General features: G+C 37.3%; 1 protein-coding gene across 2 annotated transcripts in view; it reads right to left on the minus strand.

Annotated features, from left to right (window-relative positions):
* Tlk2_0 (serine/threonine-protein kinase tousled-like 2) overlaps positions 1 to 19,569 on the minus strand; it is a 180,098-nt gene that overhangs the window by 68,196 nt on the left and 92,333 nt on the right. Inside the window, exon 2 of one of the 2 annotated variants that reach the window (XM_054231072.1) lies at positions 6,741 to 6,810. The exons of the other annotated variant lie outside the window; for it this stretch is intronic. Within the exon in view, the coding sequence (XP_054087047.1) occupies positions 6,741 to 6,755 (15 nt within the window). The 5' untranslated portion in view covers positions 6,756 to 6,810. The remainder of the gene's footprint in view (positions 1 to 6,740; positions 6,811 to 19,569) is intronic. 2 annotated transcript variants of the gene reach the window in all.

Raw genomic sequence — 19,569 nt, forward strand, 5'->3', positions numbered from 1 at the left:
AGATTTGAAAAGGCTATACAGATCAAATATGAAAATTATACTGTTTATACTGAGTTTGCTGAAAGATAAGACGATAAGCTTCACAAGTTTATTCAAATGAGAACGTACAAAACCACATAACCTCAAAAATTATTTAAAGCTAGAAGGAAGTATGAAATCGTCATATAACAAAGAGCATAACATATTTGTTGTTTTATTTGTTGACATTTTCAGCGTGTTTTTCTACGAATTAAATGCTTTGTTTTCGCAAATTTCGCTGTATTCATTGCTTATTTTGTTGTACCGGCCGCTATGGTTAGAGGTTATTTTAAGAGCCTGGCGATTTTCGTTTGTTCTTGATTCTTTTTCATGAATTCTTAACCAAAACAATACTGCAACGATGCTCCAGCCACCATATTCGTCAGACATGGCTCCGTGGGACATTTTCCTACTTCCAAATATAATGAAAATTGGAATATCGACAATTGGTAGAAATGCTTAATTGTATAATATAGAAATCGCTGAAAGAGCTAAAGACTATCTCAAAAATCAAACAATGTCTCACATAGTCCATGCCGACAACATTAATGTAGACGAATGAAAAAATATAAAAAAATTCCCGTTATTTTCTGAACCCACCTCATACTATCTGATACTTATCGCTAAGAAACGAAATACAACACAACATCTTTATTCTTAGAGTCTTACATTTAAGAGAATTGTAACTCCATTCTAACTGCAACGGACCCGTATTTTTATGCGGTCAAGAACTGTCAGCTCGGCAATATTTTCTAAAACTATTTGGCTACAACAACAACAACGCGCCTTGAAGCAACTGTATAATAACGGTGAATTCGATTTCCCTCACCATATACTGCGTTTATATTCTTCTCTGTATCCTTCCTATAGATATTATTCGTCCTACTACATTTTAAGTCGACTCCTGATTGTTGAAGGACTTTATGATAAATATCAGAAATGTAAGAGAAGGCTGGCAAAAATAACAAACATTTTTTTATTGTCTCTTACATCTCAGAACACATCTCCTGCCGTCCATAATTCTTTTGTGAAAAAATTCATAACCTTCTGCTTGATTTAATAGCGTTGGTGTCAGTTGAGTTCGTCTTTTCACGGGAAATTTTTTAGTAGGAAGATTTAACAGGAATAAATACAGCCTTGGCCAAAAGTATTAGGCACCCCATTAAAATACAAGTATTCTCAAATGTGGCTATCAAAGTTACCACTTCTTTTTGTAAATATCTTACATGGGTGTTTATCTGTTGATTAAACGAATAACGAATTAAAAAAAAAAAAATTAAGCTAAAACTAAAAACTGTCATTTTTAAGAAATTCATAAAATATTTTATAATATTTTTTTTTTTTAATTTATTTTTAATGTTATTATCACTAATTCATTGTATTTTCACTGTTTTACTAATAAAACTTCATTATTTCACTTGTTAAAACAAAAAAAATCAGTAATTAATGGGGTGCCTAACACTTTTGGCCAAGGCTGTATATGTATATCTAATTTAGAAAAATATAGTCGATTGCTAGTTGACAGCAATCTATTTTTTTTTTTAAACTAAAAGGCTAACTTCGCACACAAATATTATCTGGCAGTTTCAGTTACTATAGATATTCCTGATAAAATTAATATTAAAAATTTGTAAAAAAGAGTTTCCAATAAATTTCGGCTAACATTCGAAATCAGTGTACATAATTGTATTTAGTATCCGTATTTATGTATCTTTACATATTTGCATTTGCTCAAAGCACAGCTCAACTACACTACCCAACTGTAAATATATGCGCGTGTGTGTTAGTTTAATTCCTAAACGGGAATTGCCTGCAGCAAGTTGGCGTTTTCAGCAGCTTTGACGTGCGCGGGGCGTATGAGTAACAACACCGCCATCATGCGACCAACCAGGCACAACCAATCAACGCATAACTACAAACGCAGCAAATGCGTTCGTCGACATACCTTTCGGTATACAACTATCTGCCCACGCATGATGACGCTGGACCGAAAACTAGGTGGATACTATATTCAACGGATATATGGCAGAGGCGCGACGACCTATACAAATAAATACTCGTATGCTCCTAGCAGCACAGATACATACACAGCACACAACACAGCATAGAGCTACTGACAGAAACGCGTTTATTAGATATGCCTGCCGCTGACGCAACGCCAATCTTGTGCGCTTTCTAGTTGTTATTGTTGTTGTAGCAAGTTACTCGTTGTTTTGCTGTTAGGCAAAACTATTCGGCTGTTGATATTGCGCCAGCTATCCTTTTGACGGTTGCAGCAGCATCACCAAACGAACGATAGCGACGAATAGTTTTAGCCGCTGCTTTGAATTGGACCAGGAAGCCTCCACACACACATACTGTGGTATACAGACATCACAAGGTGGGTGCAGGAGAAAGGCGCTAGTTGGAAGTACTAGTTGTTGTTGTTTTTGCTTGTTGCTGTGTAGTGTGTTAGTTTCCACTAACTTATTTGTAAGTACGCGTTGAGTTGCTCGACGCAATTGCAAGGGATGGATGCAACAACGACGATGACGACGACGCGCGGCTGCTGCATCGCCGGCCTGTAACTGCGTTCTGCGACAGGTAAACGACAAGCCGACAGAAATTCGGTTGTTCACTACACAGCTTACACACACACACACATACATGTTGTACAGCCATAAGTGCACTATAGTGTACAGTTATATGTATATGCATGCAGCTAGTTCATATGCTTTGGTTGGTTAGCTATTTGGCTGTTTGGCTGCTGTTGCTGCTGATGAGTCGCGCGGCTGCCTTGTAGCTTTGTTACGAAAATCAATAAACCAAGCGATGTATGCATTACCAACCGGGCAAGAGCCGCCGCCCTAGAGGTGGCAAGCTTTGCTTATGAACTGCGCAGGTGGGGGGCGGGGTAGCAGCAGCAATAGCAACAACAGCTATAACAGCTACAACAGCAGCAGATTGCGTGCAAGTAAGCAACCAACCACTAAATAGGATATGAATCTATTTTCTCGACAAATTCCGTGTCATGCTCTCTATTCGTATGCCGATTCCGAGCGTCGCCGTACTCGTGTACATATGTATATTGAAAAAGTTGTTGTTCAAGCTTTTTATGCCAACAAGCACGTAATTGAAAATTTTATTGTTTGCAGAACTTTAAGATAATATAATCTTCCACGCGTTCTGATTTACTGGCACTCAAACTTAATTGGCTCACATAAATGCTTGTTGGATTTAATCCATAAACGCTTAATGCGTAGAAAAAGTGCGAAAATATAATTGAAAAGGGCTTTTAGTATAGCGGTAATGTCATGAAAATGTCAGGAAAGATTTTTATAGAAGAACATTTAAGATTTTATATGCGCTAGGAAAAATGTGCTTAAGTCAACTGGACGGTAATAAAAAAGATTATTGGTGCGTTATTCGTGGCATGAGCTGGGGGAGAGTTGAGTTACAGTTGTCAACAAAATAATAGCAGTGTCAGTATGAGTAAACTGGCTGCATAAAATGTGTAAGTGACAATAACGGTACACATAACGGTATATAAGCATTAGCACATCTTAAATTCGCTTTTGATCCAAAGCAAAAGTGGTTGGTTTAATATCTCTTTCTCTTTACCAATCTGCTTAAAACTATTGTCGCAAATTCTATCAAACGAGTAGGTGTTATTCAAAGCAAGTCTCTTCAAGAAAGAGACTATTATATAATCTCAAATTTTCATCAACCAGGTTAATCCGTGATGAATTTATTTTGACAATTAGTGCCAAAACTGTTTGTAGGCGATAAGTGAATCAGAAAGTATCGTAAAAAGTTCCTAAACTGGCTGTTAAAAAATAAAAAAAGTTTTTAAAGAAAGAAAATAATGCTCCGGACTATAAGTTGGATATAAAGGATTTTTCATCTCTTTTAACATTTCTCTTCTGTAAGGTTTGCCATTTAATCATGGAAAGATATAGTCGAAACTATTAAAATTTATTACTGGAGTCAGTGGACTAGACTTTAAGAGCACTACGACCAATTTATGGTCGGCTCATTTCTGTCTGAATGGCTTCGTCAATAAGCAAAAAATGCTTTATTGGTCACGCAGCAATCCACTCCATGAGTCACCATTGCGTCCCGGAAAAATTACGGTTTGGTGCGGTTTATGATCCTGTAAAATGGCCGCCTCGGCCTGTGGGGCTACGTCAAATTCAATGGTCTGTGACAATGAGCCATCGACGATTAATGCACTTCGTACGAATATCGAATCTGAAATTGCAGCATTATCGGCCGATTTATGCTTGAAATCCGTCGAAAATTAAGTTCAGCGTCTAGACTTCTGCAAGCGTTCCCGTGGTGGCCATGCAAAAGAAATCCAGTTCCATGCCTAATTGCATCGAATATATGCTTTTGTACCGCTCTAATTGAAAAACGCTTTATAAGTGGCTCTCAACCGATCTCCAGGAACTACTGGCGAGTCGCTGTCGATGTGTGTGATCTGGCGTTGACATAATTGAAGACAATTTCATTCCTAACACTCTATAATACTTTGAAATCGGGATATTAAAAAGAAAATATTCTCAATTAAATTACAATTTCCGGTGAGTGGTTTAGGATTTGCAGGATTTAGGTTTGCCTTAATGTTTAGTTTGCTCATTCTCCTGATCCCAAATCCAATCAAATCTGTAGACTAAGATCAAAATAGGTTTTGGTAAATAATGATTTGTCTGAAGAAGCATAGCAGGTAATCCAATTAAGTTGGGACATTGTATGACCCTTGCAGACGATTTGGTCACATTCGAGAACCTCAATTTTTGTTTGTATAAAAACGGTTAGATACCTTTATTTCAATTTTGCTAAATGGATATATTATGCGTGTCTCGAGTGTCTCAACATTACATCCCGATAATTTGAAAAACTTAGTTCAATAGGCCAATATCAAGGGATTTATGTAGACGAACAAAAAAAAATGTATTTACTTATATAAAATAGTCAAAATATGCAAATACACAGCTGTGTAATATTAAGCAACACGAGCAAATGGAGCTAATAAGCAAAAAAGCAAGCAAATTTTCAACCATAAAAGGCATAATACAAGGCACTCAAACAACAGTGACAACCACTAAGGATCGATAACGCCAACAGCAAATGTCAGCGTTACTAACAGTGTTTGTAAAAGCGAAAAAGATGCATGTACGAAATAACATAGTACATATTTAAGTGGTTATGTACATACATATTTGAGGTTATATATTCATACAATCGTTAAGTAGACACGCGTGGTATTTTTATGCATTATTTATGTATGAATATATATGTATGTATGTATATAAAAATGTATCTATATGAACGAACACTTATTTGTATTTAAATAACAAACCATGTGAATTTCGCTGGTTTTGGTGTAGAATTACAGAGAAATGTTTCTTTTAAAATAAATATTTTATATTTTTAATTTCAAAGAAAATTTATGTATTAAAATTAATTATTAACCACAGCAAGAAATATATCCTCATAAAAGTCCATATTAAAACATTGACTGACAAAATCAGCAAAGGTTATTTATGCACTTTTTGCATAAACTCAGTGCTTCGACACATATGTATGTATACTAACACCCAGTCTATATTTACGTATCACCTTTTTTTATCTCTTCTTCCCGTATGTGTCATGTATTTAATATATTTTATATGCCAACATCAGCCAAACTCAAACCAACCAATTAACACAGCGGAAAACAGAAACAATATAATAAAAGGCAAAATGAAAGAAAAACGCCACAAAATTGCAAAAAACGAAGAAAGAAAAAACACGAATAAAGTACACCCATACTTAGTCATGCTGGTGTGTACTCATATGAAAATATGCGGACATCTTGTGATTGTTGCAAAGTTGGTCGGAATGACATATACAACATATATGTATGTACGTATGTCATATGTGTGTAAGTGGCTGGTGACGGAGGAGTTTTATTACAAAATCCACAAACTCACTTAATGTGCTGTATCTGTGAAAATGCCAAACTCTGATGACTCAACAATTTTTTATAGACCAAATTCTATGTTTGCACACGACGAAATGTTGCCCAGTGTAAATACATTTGAGATTACAACCTTGCGTTGTCATTGGAAGATCTCTTGTAGGAAGTGTATGGCATATAAATATGTACACTGCCTCGAAGCCAATATTTAAGTAGCGAAATTCGGAAGTATTTTCAAGAAACTGATTAACTTAATGATTCAATATAATCCAAGGAAATATATTACAGAATAAACCTAGTTTAATATTTTTAACCACGATATTGAATACGTGACTAGCACCCGGAGGTCAGTTGATTCAAATTTCGTCGAAAAAAGCACAAAAATAAAAAAAAAAGGTTTTTTGAAACCTTCAGCATGAATTTTGAATCATTGAAACCATGAAAAGGTTTCGCGAAACAAAATACAACATTCATTCGAAGCCAGTTAAAAACTTGTTAGGTTTTGCTAACAGACGCATAACAAACACATATAGGAAGGGACGTTTGTAATGGAACAGATTTTCAATATAAAAGTTGAAAAAATTTACGTGCTTGAAAACCGCGGATTCTTCATAAGATTGAAATGTTTACTCAAAGTAATTTCTCGAGAATTATTATGCACAAAATGTGCGTCAGTCAATCAATAACACAAAAATATTATATACGAGTAAATTTTCTAGGAAATTTTGTAATTAAAATATGCATTTTAATAAACATGAAAAACAAGTTTTTGTATACTCACACAGTACATATACATTTTGGCTTGTTGATATCCAGGTTTAATGCAACAAATGTTGAAAAATTTTTCTTACCTAAAATGAAAAGAAAATACATAAATATATTAGTAATTTATTATATTTAATAATTTTTATTAAAAAAATCTGGAAAAAATAAAATCGAATATGATAATAAATGGGTCTGGTGCTGAAGGAGGACAAGACGAAATATCTTCTGTCATCAAAGAAACAGTCGGCGCATTCGCGTCTTGGCTTCCACGTCACTGTTGACAGTCATAACTTTGAAGTTGTAGATAATTTCGTCTATCTTGGAACCAGCATCAACAACACCAACAATGTCAGCCTCGAAATCCAAGGCATCACTCTTGACAACAGGTGATACTAGGGACTGAGTAGGCAATTAAAAAGTAAAGTCATCTCTCGACGAACATAAACCAAACTCTACAAGTCACTCATCATTCCCGTCCTGCTTTATGGTGTAGAAGTGTGGACGATGTTAACATCTGATGAGACGGCACTAGGAGTCTTGGAGAGAAAGACTTTGCGGCAGATTTACGGTCTCTTAAACATTAGTCTAATACCACAGTCGATGGAACGATGAGCTGTATGAGTTATTCGACGACATTCACTTAGTTCAGTGAATAAAAAGACAGCGGCTACGCTGGCTAGGTCATATTGTTCGAACGGGCGAAAACTCTCCAGCTCTGAAAGTATTCGTTGCAGTCTCCGTTGATGTAAGCCGAAAAGACCTCCACTGCTTTGGGTAGACCAGGTGGAGAAGAACCTGGCTGCACTTGCAATTTCCAATTGACGAAAAGGAAGGACGAGTGGCGCGTTGTTTCAAATGCGGCTATAACCGAAAAAAATCTCTTATTTTTCGAAACCAAAATGTTCCGAAATCTAAGTACAGATACAGATAGACAACGAAATTGGAAAGTAAAAATGTCCTTATAAAAATCTTATATATAAAAGGCATTCCATGAATGAATGAATTCCAGAGATCTTCCTAAAGCTCGTCAATAAAACAGGAAGATTTAAGAATCATGGATATTCCGAATTCCTTTACTTAGTATATGCTGTATATACTGGAACTCCATTATTAAATAAAATGTACTACTACTCGATTTATTCTATTTACATTGGAACTATAAAGGTCCGATTAATTGCTTGGATCATGAACTAAACTCTTACAGTCGAAAAATATATGAACAACAGAGGTCATATACCCCTATTATTATAAAAAAAATATTGACGATATAGAATTTATTAAGGGTCATTGCTTAAGTTAGATTAAGCTAGTTTGGAGTATGAAGCTTTGTAACCATCTTATCGAATCATTCTGAAGGGGGCCAAGTTGAAATATCAATTCCCTTATGTAGTTTGTTAAAATGATTTTCAAATCGATATAAAGCTTCGATGACTGTCTCCATTTATTTCTGCTATAAGAATGGTATCCAATATATCTTCACCTAACCTAACATTCAGATGATGGTGTAATGATGGTTTAAGCTATTTGTTATTTTTCAAGATTTGTACGATATCTTATATCCAATATATCTTCACCTAACATAACATTCAGATGATGGTGTAATGATGGTTTAAGCTATTTGCAATTTTTCAAGATATGCCAAAAATGCCTAGAAATGAACCTGAATTTTGGAAAATAGAACTAGAAACTTCAACAAAGACATATTGCATGTCCAACACCTCAAGCCTTCTCGACATTAACCGCCGACGTACCACCTTGCATGCTAATAAAACACACTACAACCTGCCACGAACCATTTTGTGGCATAGCCCAACAAGGCAGGAGCGTAAAATTGAAGTCGAGTAACGGTGATAAATAGCAGACGGTAAGCAAAATATAAACTAATTCAATTTAACAACGACACAAGGATCAACGAGTAACAAATAAGTGACGTTAAAGCAAAATAGCGAGTAAGTCAACACAAAAAGAGCCATCAACTTACGGCAACCAAAGGCAAGAGAACCAAAAATGTAAAATAGTAAAACTGTAATAAAAGCTAATAGCACACACAGACTGTGAGGCAAAGCACGAAAAGCAACGCTCTTTGGTGAAGTGTTGAAATACTTAAAGCGCCAATGGTGTGATGTGGAAATTTAAGCTAAAATATAAATGAGTATGGATGTATGGTAGTATGGTAGAGCTGGGAGACAGCGACAGTGGGATGCTTTGCTATGAAACGAAGAGTAATTGTTAACGTTATCCATAGATATATATTCATATATAGACCGATATGTGAAAAAACTGAGCGCTTAAGAATCCGTTGATTTCAAAAGCAACAATAAGAATAACAACAACAAGTGCACTCAAACGAGCCACAACGACCCCAAAATGCTTGACAGGCGAGTTGGATAATACTTTTGCACAGAGTGCCACAGTGAAAGCAAAACTCAATATATGTAAATATGTATGGAAATCGAAAATAAAGTATGTAAGTGTAATATGAAAAATAAATCAAGAAAGCGTTTATAAAGAGTGTGGTAGAAAAATACTCGAGGAGGTATGCTGGAGTGACGTGGGATTGGCGGTTGCACGAAAATTTATGATGTCTACGAAAAATTCACATGACAACCCACACCATTATGAGGGCAGCAGCATGAAAAACCGAAAATTGTTTCAAGATTTGGAAAAAGCAACAAAGAGGGATATAAAAGCAGAAGAGAGAAGAAAAGAGAAAAAATCATACTAATAGCGTTAACAGCAGCAGAAAGTGTAACAAAAAACAACAACAATAAAAAAGCAACAACAAATTTACCAACAACATCAACAGTAACAACAACAACACACATCCACTGTGTAAATTAACACCTATCACCAATGCCACCACTTGACTGCTATGGCCCAAAACAACCATGTATCTCCGCAACCACCTACACCAAATATAATAATCCACCACTTGAGATGGGTTTTTAGTCATGGATATCGAAAACATTTCCGCCCAGTCACAATACTCAAATGAATACCCAGCAGTATGCCATTACACCCAACTTATCTGTTTTAATGTAACTTATTCACCACAAATGGCGCACACACACACACACACACACACACCAACAATCAGGCAGAGGCAGAGCACATGTGTTTTTGTTGCTTTTTTCCAACAGTTTTTTCTGCTTTTATGCATATGTTGCTTGCTGGTGAGAGGGTGGGAGGTGAGTGCATTGAGTGTGTGAGCAAGCAAAATATTAAAATGTTAAATAAGAAAAACAACACAAACAAACACAAACACACACACATTAAATAGATGTTGAAATCGTTGCCTGCATGAGTGGTGAGAGCGGTCGGGTGCAGTTGTGCGGCAAATGGAACTTGTGGACTTGTAACAGCCAACAAATGAGAAGCACAAAAATCGAGCAAAAGCGAAAAGTTTGTTCAGTAGAAGAGTGGTGAGAGGAGGCTATTTAAGAAGGAAAGCAACAACGAAAAACAAACGACGAAACTTCGATACGTCGAAGCGCCAAAGCAGTAATATTAACAAAATAATATTAAATAAAAAAGGGCAGCAACAACAACCAAAACACAAAGCACGAACCGTGAAAGAGCAAAAGCAATAAGAACACAAGCAAATCTACAAACCTAGCATACAACAAATCAAGGCAGCCCACAAGTAAGCACAACCCACACACAACAACACTCCTACCCAAACACTAACCAAGGCGGCAGTAAAGTAGGCAGGCAACCAGCCAGCCAACCAACCTGACGTTGTAGTTAGTGAGTCAGTGAATCAGAGAGTCAGCGTGTCAGCTACCTCATCCAACTGGGTATTACTGTGGAGATTACACAAACAACCACACAGCACACGACGCTCATTTCAACTCGTCCTCAACTCGTCGTCGGTCGGCCAAATAAACCGACGAAGAGCAACAGCATAACGAAAATATGTTTGTTGAAATGACACAACAACGTTGTTGACAAAGTGTGGGAAAGGGGGAGGGCCAGGAATCCGATGAGTACGAGTATAATAGCAAAAACGACAGGAATATTATAAAATAATACACAAGTAATATAATCGTCGGTGAGTACACTGCTTGTATGTACATTTGTTAGCATTTGACACGAGCAACAGCAGCAGCAGCAACCGGATGGATATGCACGAATAAGCAACGCTTGGCGATATTAAGCATTGCCATCGTCGTCATCGGCGACGTCCTCGTTTACGTCCTTGCCACTAGTGCACGTCGCTCTCCGCCCGCTCAGCGCTCACTTAAGGCTCGTAAAGTCTATTAGGATTCCTAAAGCGCAGAAAGGTAGGTAGAAAGTAAGTAGGCGTGCTGGTGGCTGGCTTGCCTTGCTTGTGTAGAGTTGCCAAATGTTTTTATTTTTAAGATGAGTTATGGCGTTTCAATAAAGTATATGACAAGTAATTAATGGTGTTTTGGGGGATGGGGCGGTTGAAAATGACACCATGGATATGCCAGCCGGTGGAACACCTGTGACGACGAATACCGATCAAATTATGGAAAACATCGAGTTAAACCGGCATGTCGTGACATCGGCCAGGAGATGGGAGTTAGTCACCAAACCATTTTAAACCATCTGCAGAAGACTGGATGACGGAAAAACGGATCACATACGACAATATCAAGCGAAAACGGTCGTGGTCGAAGGCCGGTGAATCGTCCCAAACAGTGGCCAAGCCGGGATTGACGGGAGGAAGGTTTTGCTGTGTGTTGGTGGGATTGGAAGGGAATCATCCACTATGAGCTGCTCCCATATGGCCAGACGCTTAATTCCACTATCTACTGCGAACAACTGGACCGCTTGAAGCAGGCGATCGCCCAGAATTGGCCAACAGGAAGGGTGTAGTGTTCCACCAGGACAACGCCAGACCACACACTTCGTTGATGACTCGTCAGAGACGTTGAACTCAAAAGAGGCTTGTGAAAAGTGGCTGTCCGAGTTCTTCGCAAATAAGGTGGGGCGCTTCTACGAGGGGGATATTATGAAGTTTCCGTCTAGATGGAAATATATTATCGAACGAAACGGCGCATATTTGAACTAAATCCGATCACTGTAACACTTTTTATAAAACATTGAACGAAGAGCAAAAAAGCAAACTAATATCTTAGATTCTCAAACAGCTCCTTCTGTATGCTTCAGCAAAGATCGGTCGTAAAGATTGTTCTAACTCAGATTTTCAAACGACTGCCGATTTTCTTCTGTGGTCTGCAGCACTCAAACATCTGATGTAAAGTATATTAAATGGGGTCAAAGAAGTGATCTGGCATTTAGATGTGGTTTCTTCGTGACATTGTTGAGAGTCGAAACATATTAAAATATGGGAAATAGGAAGAAAGAACCTCTATGATCGACAATAAAGTTCCAACTGACCAGAACCTCCGTCTCAAAAGGTTTGGTTTAACAAAAAATATAACTGACCAGTTCGTTGTGGGGTTGTTAATCCATCATTATGTTTGGACTTCTGGTACTTATCTTTGCATGAAGTTCGAAAGATCCCGTCTAATTGAACCTCAAAATGTTTCTCAATATGTATGGAGTTGTACAATATTAGGGATCCATTATAGGAATAAAATACGTAGTAGAAGAAACAGAAATATCCCGATTGACTGAACCTCAAAACTTTTCTCAATATGTATGTACTACTTTTTGGACTCATCTAAGAAATAAGAGACATAAAGGTCAAACCCAACTTTCTAATTTCTCCCTCCGCCTTTCGCTTATGGCAACTCTGGCCATTATCAAGACAGACAGCAATGAGCATGTCATTGTCGGGTCGTCGCCGCCGTCATCGTTTAGTCTCTGCCAAGCTTATCAGCACATACATACAAACATACTTATAAACGAGTACAACTGGTAGATTACCAAGCATACGACAATTCGTACGGACGTACCACCCGTTGATACAGTTTTGAGTAGACAAGTAACGCTTAGCTGGGGTTTTGCAGGCAATTTAATAGAGTTCGTACATTTCAACCGCTGTTCGTTTTTCATGACGCTCTTTCTTGCAAGCTCCAACACTTGCAAAAAAGCAAAAAAAAAATAAAAGAAGGCGAAAATACGAAATACGAAAGCAAAATAAGGACCAAGACAAAACTGAGAGTTTGAAGGAAGGAGGAGGAGGAGGGACACGAAGGAAGGACGGGCACACCGAAGGACACACAATGAAGATATAAAAAAGAGAAAAGTGTAGGAAATGCGAGCTTGTGGAGCATTTGGAAGTAACACAGCTTTAAAGTTAATGTCGGATCGATATTTTGAAGTAGTGTTTTTAAAGTATTGTTTAAGTTTGGTAAATATTAAAACTTTAATGCGGAAATAATTAATGTTTAAACGTACTTTCAAGCACTACTTGTTGTCTATATTTGTCGAGGAGAGAGAGCGCATATTGCAGACTGCAAAATTAAGTAATTTTCATGCAATTTATTTTTTTTCGGGGGTTGTGTACGTCTGCGCTCAACTCGGGGCTGGCACAGCTCACCCGTGAAACCGGAAAAGGCAAATGCCAAACAAGGAAGCGACGGAAACACTGAAAGGTGTTTCAACTTACTTAGTAACGACGACTCTGTGGGGTTTGTCAAGCCATATTCACCACTTAGCAATGCGTGCAATGTGGACAGCCACTAAGTGGAAAGCAAAGCACAAAAACGGCAAAAAAAACGAAACGAAAAACAAAACAAAATAAGGGGAAGAATATAAAAAAGGCAGCGTAGAGTAAAACAAACGAAGAAATCTCATTTAAAGCGCATAAAAATGAAATTTTGTGTAAATGAATGTTGGGAAAAATGGAAAAAAATGGGGAAAAATGTAATAAAAACAAAACCACAACTACGGAGACCAAACGACAGACAGACACGACAACCGAAAGGACCGAAAAGGGGATAAAGGATTTATTTATTATTGCATTAACGTGACTGGCAAGTGTTGAGTTTAACTCTGTTTAGTACTCTAGTACTTGCATATACACATACATAAGTATGTAAGCTGCTAGTGTATGCACTAGCATGAATGAGTGGGTATCAGCTTGCGGGTAGAAAAGGATACAGGATATTCAAGCAAGCTAACCGAATATGACTACAGCAGATGATGAGTGTGAAACACAGCGCTTGCAATCAGCAGGAGCAGGGGAAAAAGTGCAGAAAAAAAGCACTGGCGAGCAGGCAGTCGGTTGGTTGGTTTGAAGGCGTGGACATGAAATATTTACACGCAAAATAGCTGGGAATATTATAAAACTTTTTCACTCTACAAGGAAGTATAATATATATGGCTGTATGTATGTATTTATGCATGAATGTGTGTGTATTTGTATTCATTTGACTGTATTTTGCCATTCGCTTGAAACTGGCATACATGCGAGCGTGCGGCAGCTGCGTGCTTTAACGTTTGCTGCAAAAAATATATGTACTCAGTTAGTTGGCAGCGGTTAAAGGTGGGTATAAGCGTGCATATCAGCACAGTTAAGGTCGTCTGGCTTCACCATTTTTTCTTCTATGGATACATAAGAAATGAAAATGTAACGATTGCACAAGTTGCTCAAGATATAATATATACGTGTACATAAGGAAGCAACTAAGTGCATTATGAAATTAGTTTGCTTAATTTGCGTTGATTTCAACTTTAATAGTTCTGTAAGTGGTAATATTTTTTATTATTTCGAGCTTTGTTTAAAAATTGGTTAAGTTCAGTTTGATAGTGCTGTTGGTAGGCATTTAAAAAATTTATTATTAAATCCCATATACATTATATAGAAAATAAGAATTCTATAATAATTTTCTATAAAAAGGCGTCGAAACATCCTACTGGTTTTCTGAAAAAACTAAAATTCCAAATTTTATGGAAAAACATTGACAGGTTAGGTTAGGTTATTAGGTTGTTTCCCAAAGGGTACATGCGTAGACTATAAATTAAGGTCTTTTGTAAAGACATGATTCCCCCTTCATTAGAAATTAGCAGTCGATAAAGCGCCTTGAATCTACTACAAATTTGCAGAGATTTTTCACTAGCATATTCGGTATTTCGGTAGCATGTTCGAAAAAGTGAGATCCGAGAAATATTTTCTTGATCTCTGAAAGGCGGGACATTCCAGAAGAAAGTGATATTTCATCACCCTCGTCATTCATCCCCCCTCGTCTTACTCCATGCAGCATTTACAGCTAGCATCCGATACGATTTTTAATCTTACAGCATGAATCCCGATGGGACAGTGGGCAGTAAGAACCCCTATGACTAATGAAAGGTTAACAACCTAGTGATTGCAAACAACTAATAATTATATAATATTAAATTTATTCATTTTTAGCAAATATAATTATTTTGACTCCCTAGTTTCAGATCTGCTTCGGAAAGTAAGAAACGGTTATGTGAACTTCAAAATGAACTGAATATGATCAGCAGAGTGGATAGATTTGGTTTCAAAAAGTATTAAAGATCTCGTGTAAAGTTGTCTTGATTATTGTAATTGTAAATCAACTAAATTAACAAGAATAAATCTGTTACCGCTTCTAGGATCTAGTAGTCGTAAATCAGCACATGGCAATTATTAGCTAAATGATCGAGTTGATCGATACCTAAAGGCTAATGACAGACTTTAACGTCGAATAAAATGTATACGAGCTATGATGTAGTAATCTTGAATCTGAAGAAAGAGCTTACTGTGGTCATTAATAGGCTGGAACTTAATGCATCACTTCGAGCATTCGCACTTTAAGAGTTGAAATCAGAAAATTATTAACCAACACAACCAGATGTTTATGTTTAATTTTCGAAAATGAAAATTGAATTCTAATTTTTAGAAATAAAACTCAGCCGGGATTACCACCTTATTAAACCTTTTGTTTTTGTTTTTGCTTCGTCTTAGTTTTTCACTTTGCATAAAGTTTTATGTGCAAACGTTAAAACATGTATTCTATAATTTTGTTTGTTGCAGAATGCTATTGTTGCCCATGCCTTTGTTACATGATTTATGCAATAAGTGTAATATCATATTCTTTCTTCGCCTTCATACGATATAAAGGGTCTCTTTTAAAATTCTGCCTTAATTTTAAATTTTGTATTATCCCCTGGTCGAAAAGTTCGAGTTATGGAAGTTCCACGGTATGAAGTGATATTTTTTATTATCCAATCTAAGTTAGTTTGAAAACCCGTGATGCTGATTTCAGTTTATTATTTCTCTGTTCCATAAGTTAGGGCTTTACTATCTTACACAAAAAAAAAAAAATGAATGTGAAAACAACAATAGTATGTATTTCATGAAGTGTATTTACGTTAGTCGATATAATTTAGACCACTTGTTTGTTCGATTAACCACACTTCATGGTATGCATTTTCACATATCATTACAAAAACGACAGTACCTTTACGTGTAAAGAAGTTGGCAAGGATATTACTTTCAAGTGGTTTGTAGAAGCTGTCATTGTAATAAAAATATATTTTATTGAATTATTAAGTTTTCAGTGTACGAAGTCTGTATGGTGATTTCTGGTTAATTTTGATTGAGAAATCTGTTCCAAAAGTAAGTTCGCTGGATCTTATGATTTCTTTATTATACAAAGGACATCAGAATGTATGAAAATCTTTAACGAAGTGCGTCGGTTATTAGAAAACCATACTTAAATCTTTCTCTAAACACAATGTGAAACCATTTTTATTTCGACAACTGTAAACGTCATGATTTATAAATTTAGAATAAAAATTTAACAAACTGAATTATTATAAAAGTTATAATAATATTTAATAGAATTTAGTAAAGTATCGCAACTTACATCTAAGCAGCATAGCTGGGCAATTTGTAAACTGTTAATTAGTTAATTTATTTAATGGTTCTTTAGCTTCAATTACTGTTATTTATAAACTTTACACACTTTATTTATTTATACACTTATTTGTTTTTGTTTTTGTTTTTATTTGTTATTTCAATAACACACACGTGTAATTACCGTAAAGTTTATCGGAATTTGCTTTCAATCACTAAACACATTAGTTAGTATTATTAGACACTTGAGCGTACGACTGCACGCCATAGACACAGGAGAGATTTTAGATGAAAAAAAAGCCAAAAAGCAAAGAAAGAATGCTCAGTTGGACACGCACACGCACATGCAGTGGCAAAAGTTCGATGAGAAATACACAAACGAATTTGCGTAGACACATGCGAAGCAACAAAAAGCAGCGTCCACTAACTTGCGCACACAACAACAAGAGCAATAACAATAAGAAGACAGGACAAGCCAGCAACAGCGGCAGGATAATAACCGACGACAAAACGGACGCAAATGCAAAGCGTCACAGAAAAAGCCTGTCAAGCAAGCAGCGCCAGCCACGGGGACAATGGCACTGGCACTGGCAATGGGCTCTTAGGCAACACGAACCTGCCACACCCAAAAATATTCGCACAATATTTTCATACTAAACTTCTTTTTTTGCGTTTTTGTTTTGTTTTTGTTGCTGTGTGCTTTGCTTTTTTTCTTTTACTTTTTCTGTTTCTTAGTGTTTTCGGTTATATTTTTTTGTTTGCTTGTCACTTAAATTTTCGCTATTTATTTTTGTATTTTTTATGTTTTTTTTCGTTATTTTTTTCATACACTTTTGTTCTCGGCATGCTTATGTGTCTTCGTATTTGCGTGCTTTTCTTGCGTTTTTTTTTCTTTTTCTTTGTACTTTTGTTGTTTTTGTGTTGTATTATTGCGCTGCGTTTCTTATGCGTGTGCGTTTTTATGCTTGCGATTTCCTGCGATGCGCCTTGACGGTGCAACAACAACTGACAGTGTGTGGCATTGCAAGAGCAACAAGGTGGGTGGGTGCAGCAACACAGTGTTGGCAAAGAGGGATGTTAGAGGGAAGTTGGGCGAAAAAGTGCAAGCCAAAGTGGAGAGAGAGTGAAAATGTGTAAGAAGAAATTATAATATAACGGATAAGAAGCTGTGTGTGGCGTATAAAGATAAAATGTTGAAGGTGTGTATGAAGATGTGCAGCGGAAGGGGGTGGGGCGTTGTTACTTTCCGTTTGGCATACATAAGTAATATGTTCAAAAAATAAAGAATTGAAAAAATCGTAAAACTTTCGAAAACATAAAAATTACGAAATGTTGCAAAGTACACACACACACCCATCATGCCACAAGCGCACACAGAACACGCATGTGCATGCAGCATGCAAGTTGTATATGTATGTGAGCGACGTGCGACAGGATATGCATTGTGCGGCCAAGCGAGCGAATAAAGACTATGCAACGCGGAAGCAAGCCGAAAAAAATCGTAAGTCCTAGGCAGGAGTCGGGTTAGCAGCACTTGCACCCCTTCGTCATCTTAGCAGCACCCACGCAACCCTAGCTAGTCGTAGTTGTTGTTGTTACTGTAGTTCTTGTTTTTGTTGTTGTTTGTTACACGAGAGACCCGAAATACCAAATATGCAGCGCGTCGTGTTGCATGCAACACACGGCACACCAACACACGCATATATTCACAAATAACTCTGTTAATTCGTGTGTCTGTGCGTGTGCGCGCCAAAGTTTGTCGTACCACACGCAGCAGCAATAGCAACAAAAAAAAACAACAGCAAATACCAAAACAAGTAGACGGCACGTTAAAGAGCATTCCGCGCGCGCGACTTTGGTCTGCGAAATTTCGACTCCCCAACTCGAATGCGCCGACAATACTGAAATGTCCTCGACGATGACTACGTCGAGGCCGTTGCGCGTTGTAGCCAAGGCAGCAGCTACAATAACAACAGCAACAGCAACAATAAAGGCAAGTGTAACAACAACGAGCGTTAGCAGCAGCAGCACAAAATAACACATTCACGTTAGCGGCGGTGGCTGCGGCTGCGGCGATGGCAGCGGCAACATTCGTGCAAATAAAGGCGGCAGCATTAGTGACAGCCACAAGGCGCACATACAAACACACTTGAACGCACTTACAAACACTCGCCCACCCAATAAACATCACAGATTGAATCTTTGTTTTGAGTTTAGATGAGGGACATTAACAGTTGAGACTTTGTAACACACACGTAGTTGCCACTCAGTACCATTATTTCAAAAATTAGATGTGTTCGATTCGCTATTTTCCTTCTTGCTATCATATGAGATCTAGTCTCTTGTCTAAATTATTATCGACAGTATTCGAATGCCATTCTGTAGTAAAGGGGTTTTCAATAAGAGCGCTACAAACGTTTAAAAGTTCCTGTGAAAGTACCATCGATGCCATTATGCATGGAACTCGATTTCGTTTGCATGGTCACCACGGGCACGCGTGCAGAAGTCCAGACAAACACAAATTTTCGACAGGTTTCAAGCATAAATTGGCCGATACTGCTCTAATTTCACGTTCGATATTCGTACGAAGTTCATCAATCGTCGCTGACTTGTTGGCATAGACCATAGGCTTGACGTAGCCCCGCAGGAAATAGTCTAACGTCGTCAAACCGCACTACCGTCCTGTTGGAACCATATATTGTCCAAGGTCATGTCATCCAAATCGGCCCAAAAATATTCGGTTATCATTGAGCAATAGCAATTCCAATTCACAGTAATGTGACGGTCGTGATCATCACGGAAGAAGTACGGCCGCGTCAATATGCGCCGGTCCATAAACCGCACCAAACCGTAATTTTTTCGGGAAGCAATGGTGACTCATGGAGTACGTGTGGATTGTTGCCTGACCAATAACTCATTTGAAGAAGGCATTCAGCCAGAAATGAGCCTCATCATAAATTATACGTAGCGCCCTTGAAGTGGGGGCCACTGACTCTCATAAGCGTCATATCCCTATAAAAATTATCACCTCTACAATACTTACAATAGGTAAATATAATGCTTTATAAATTTCTAAATTTCCAAGTCATCAATAATCCAA

Source organism: Zeugodacus cucurbitae, chromosome 5 (genome assembly GCF_028554725.1).
Source record: "Zeugodacus cucurbitae isolate PBARC_wt_2022May chromosome 5, idZeuCucr1.2, whole genome shotgun sequence".
NCBI lineage: Eukaryota > Metazoa > Arthropoda > Insecta > Diptera > Tephritidae > Zeugodacus > Zeugodacus cucurbitae.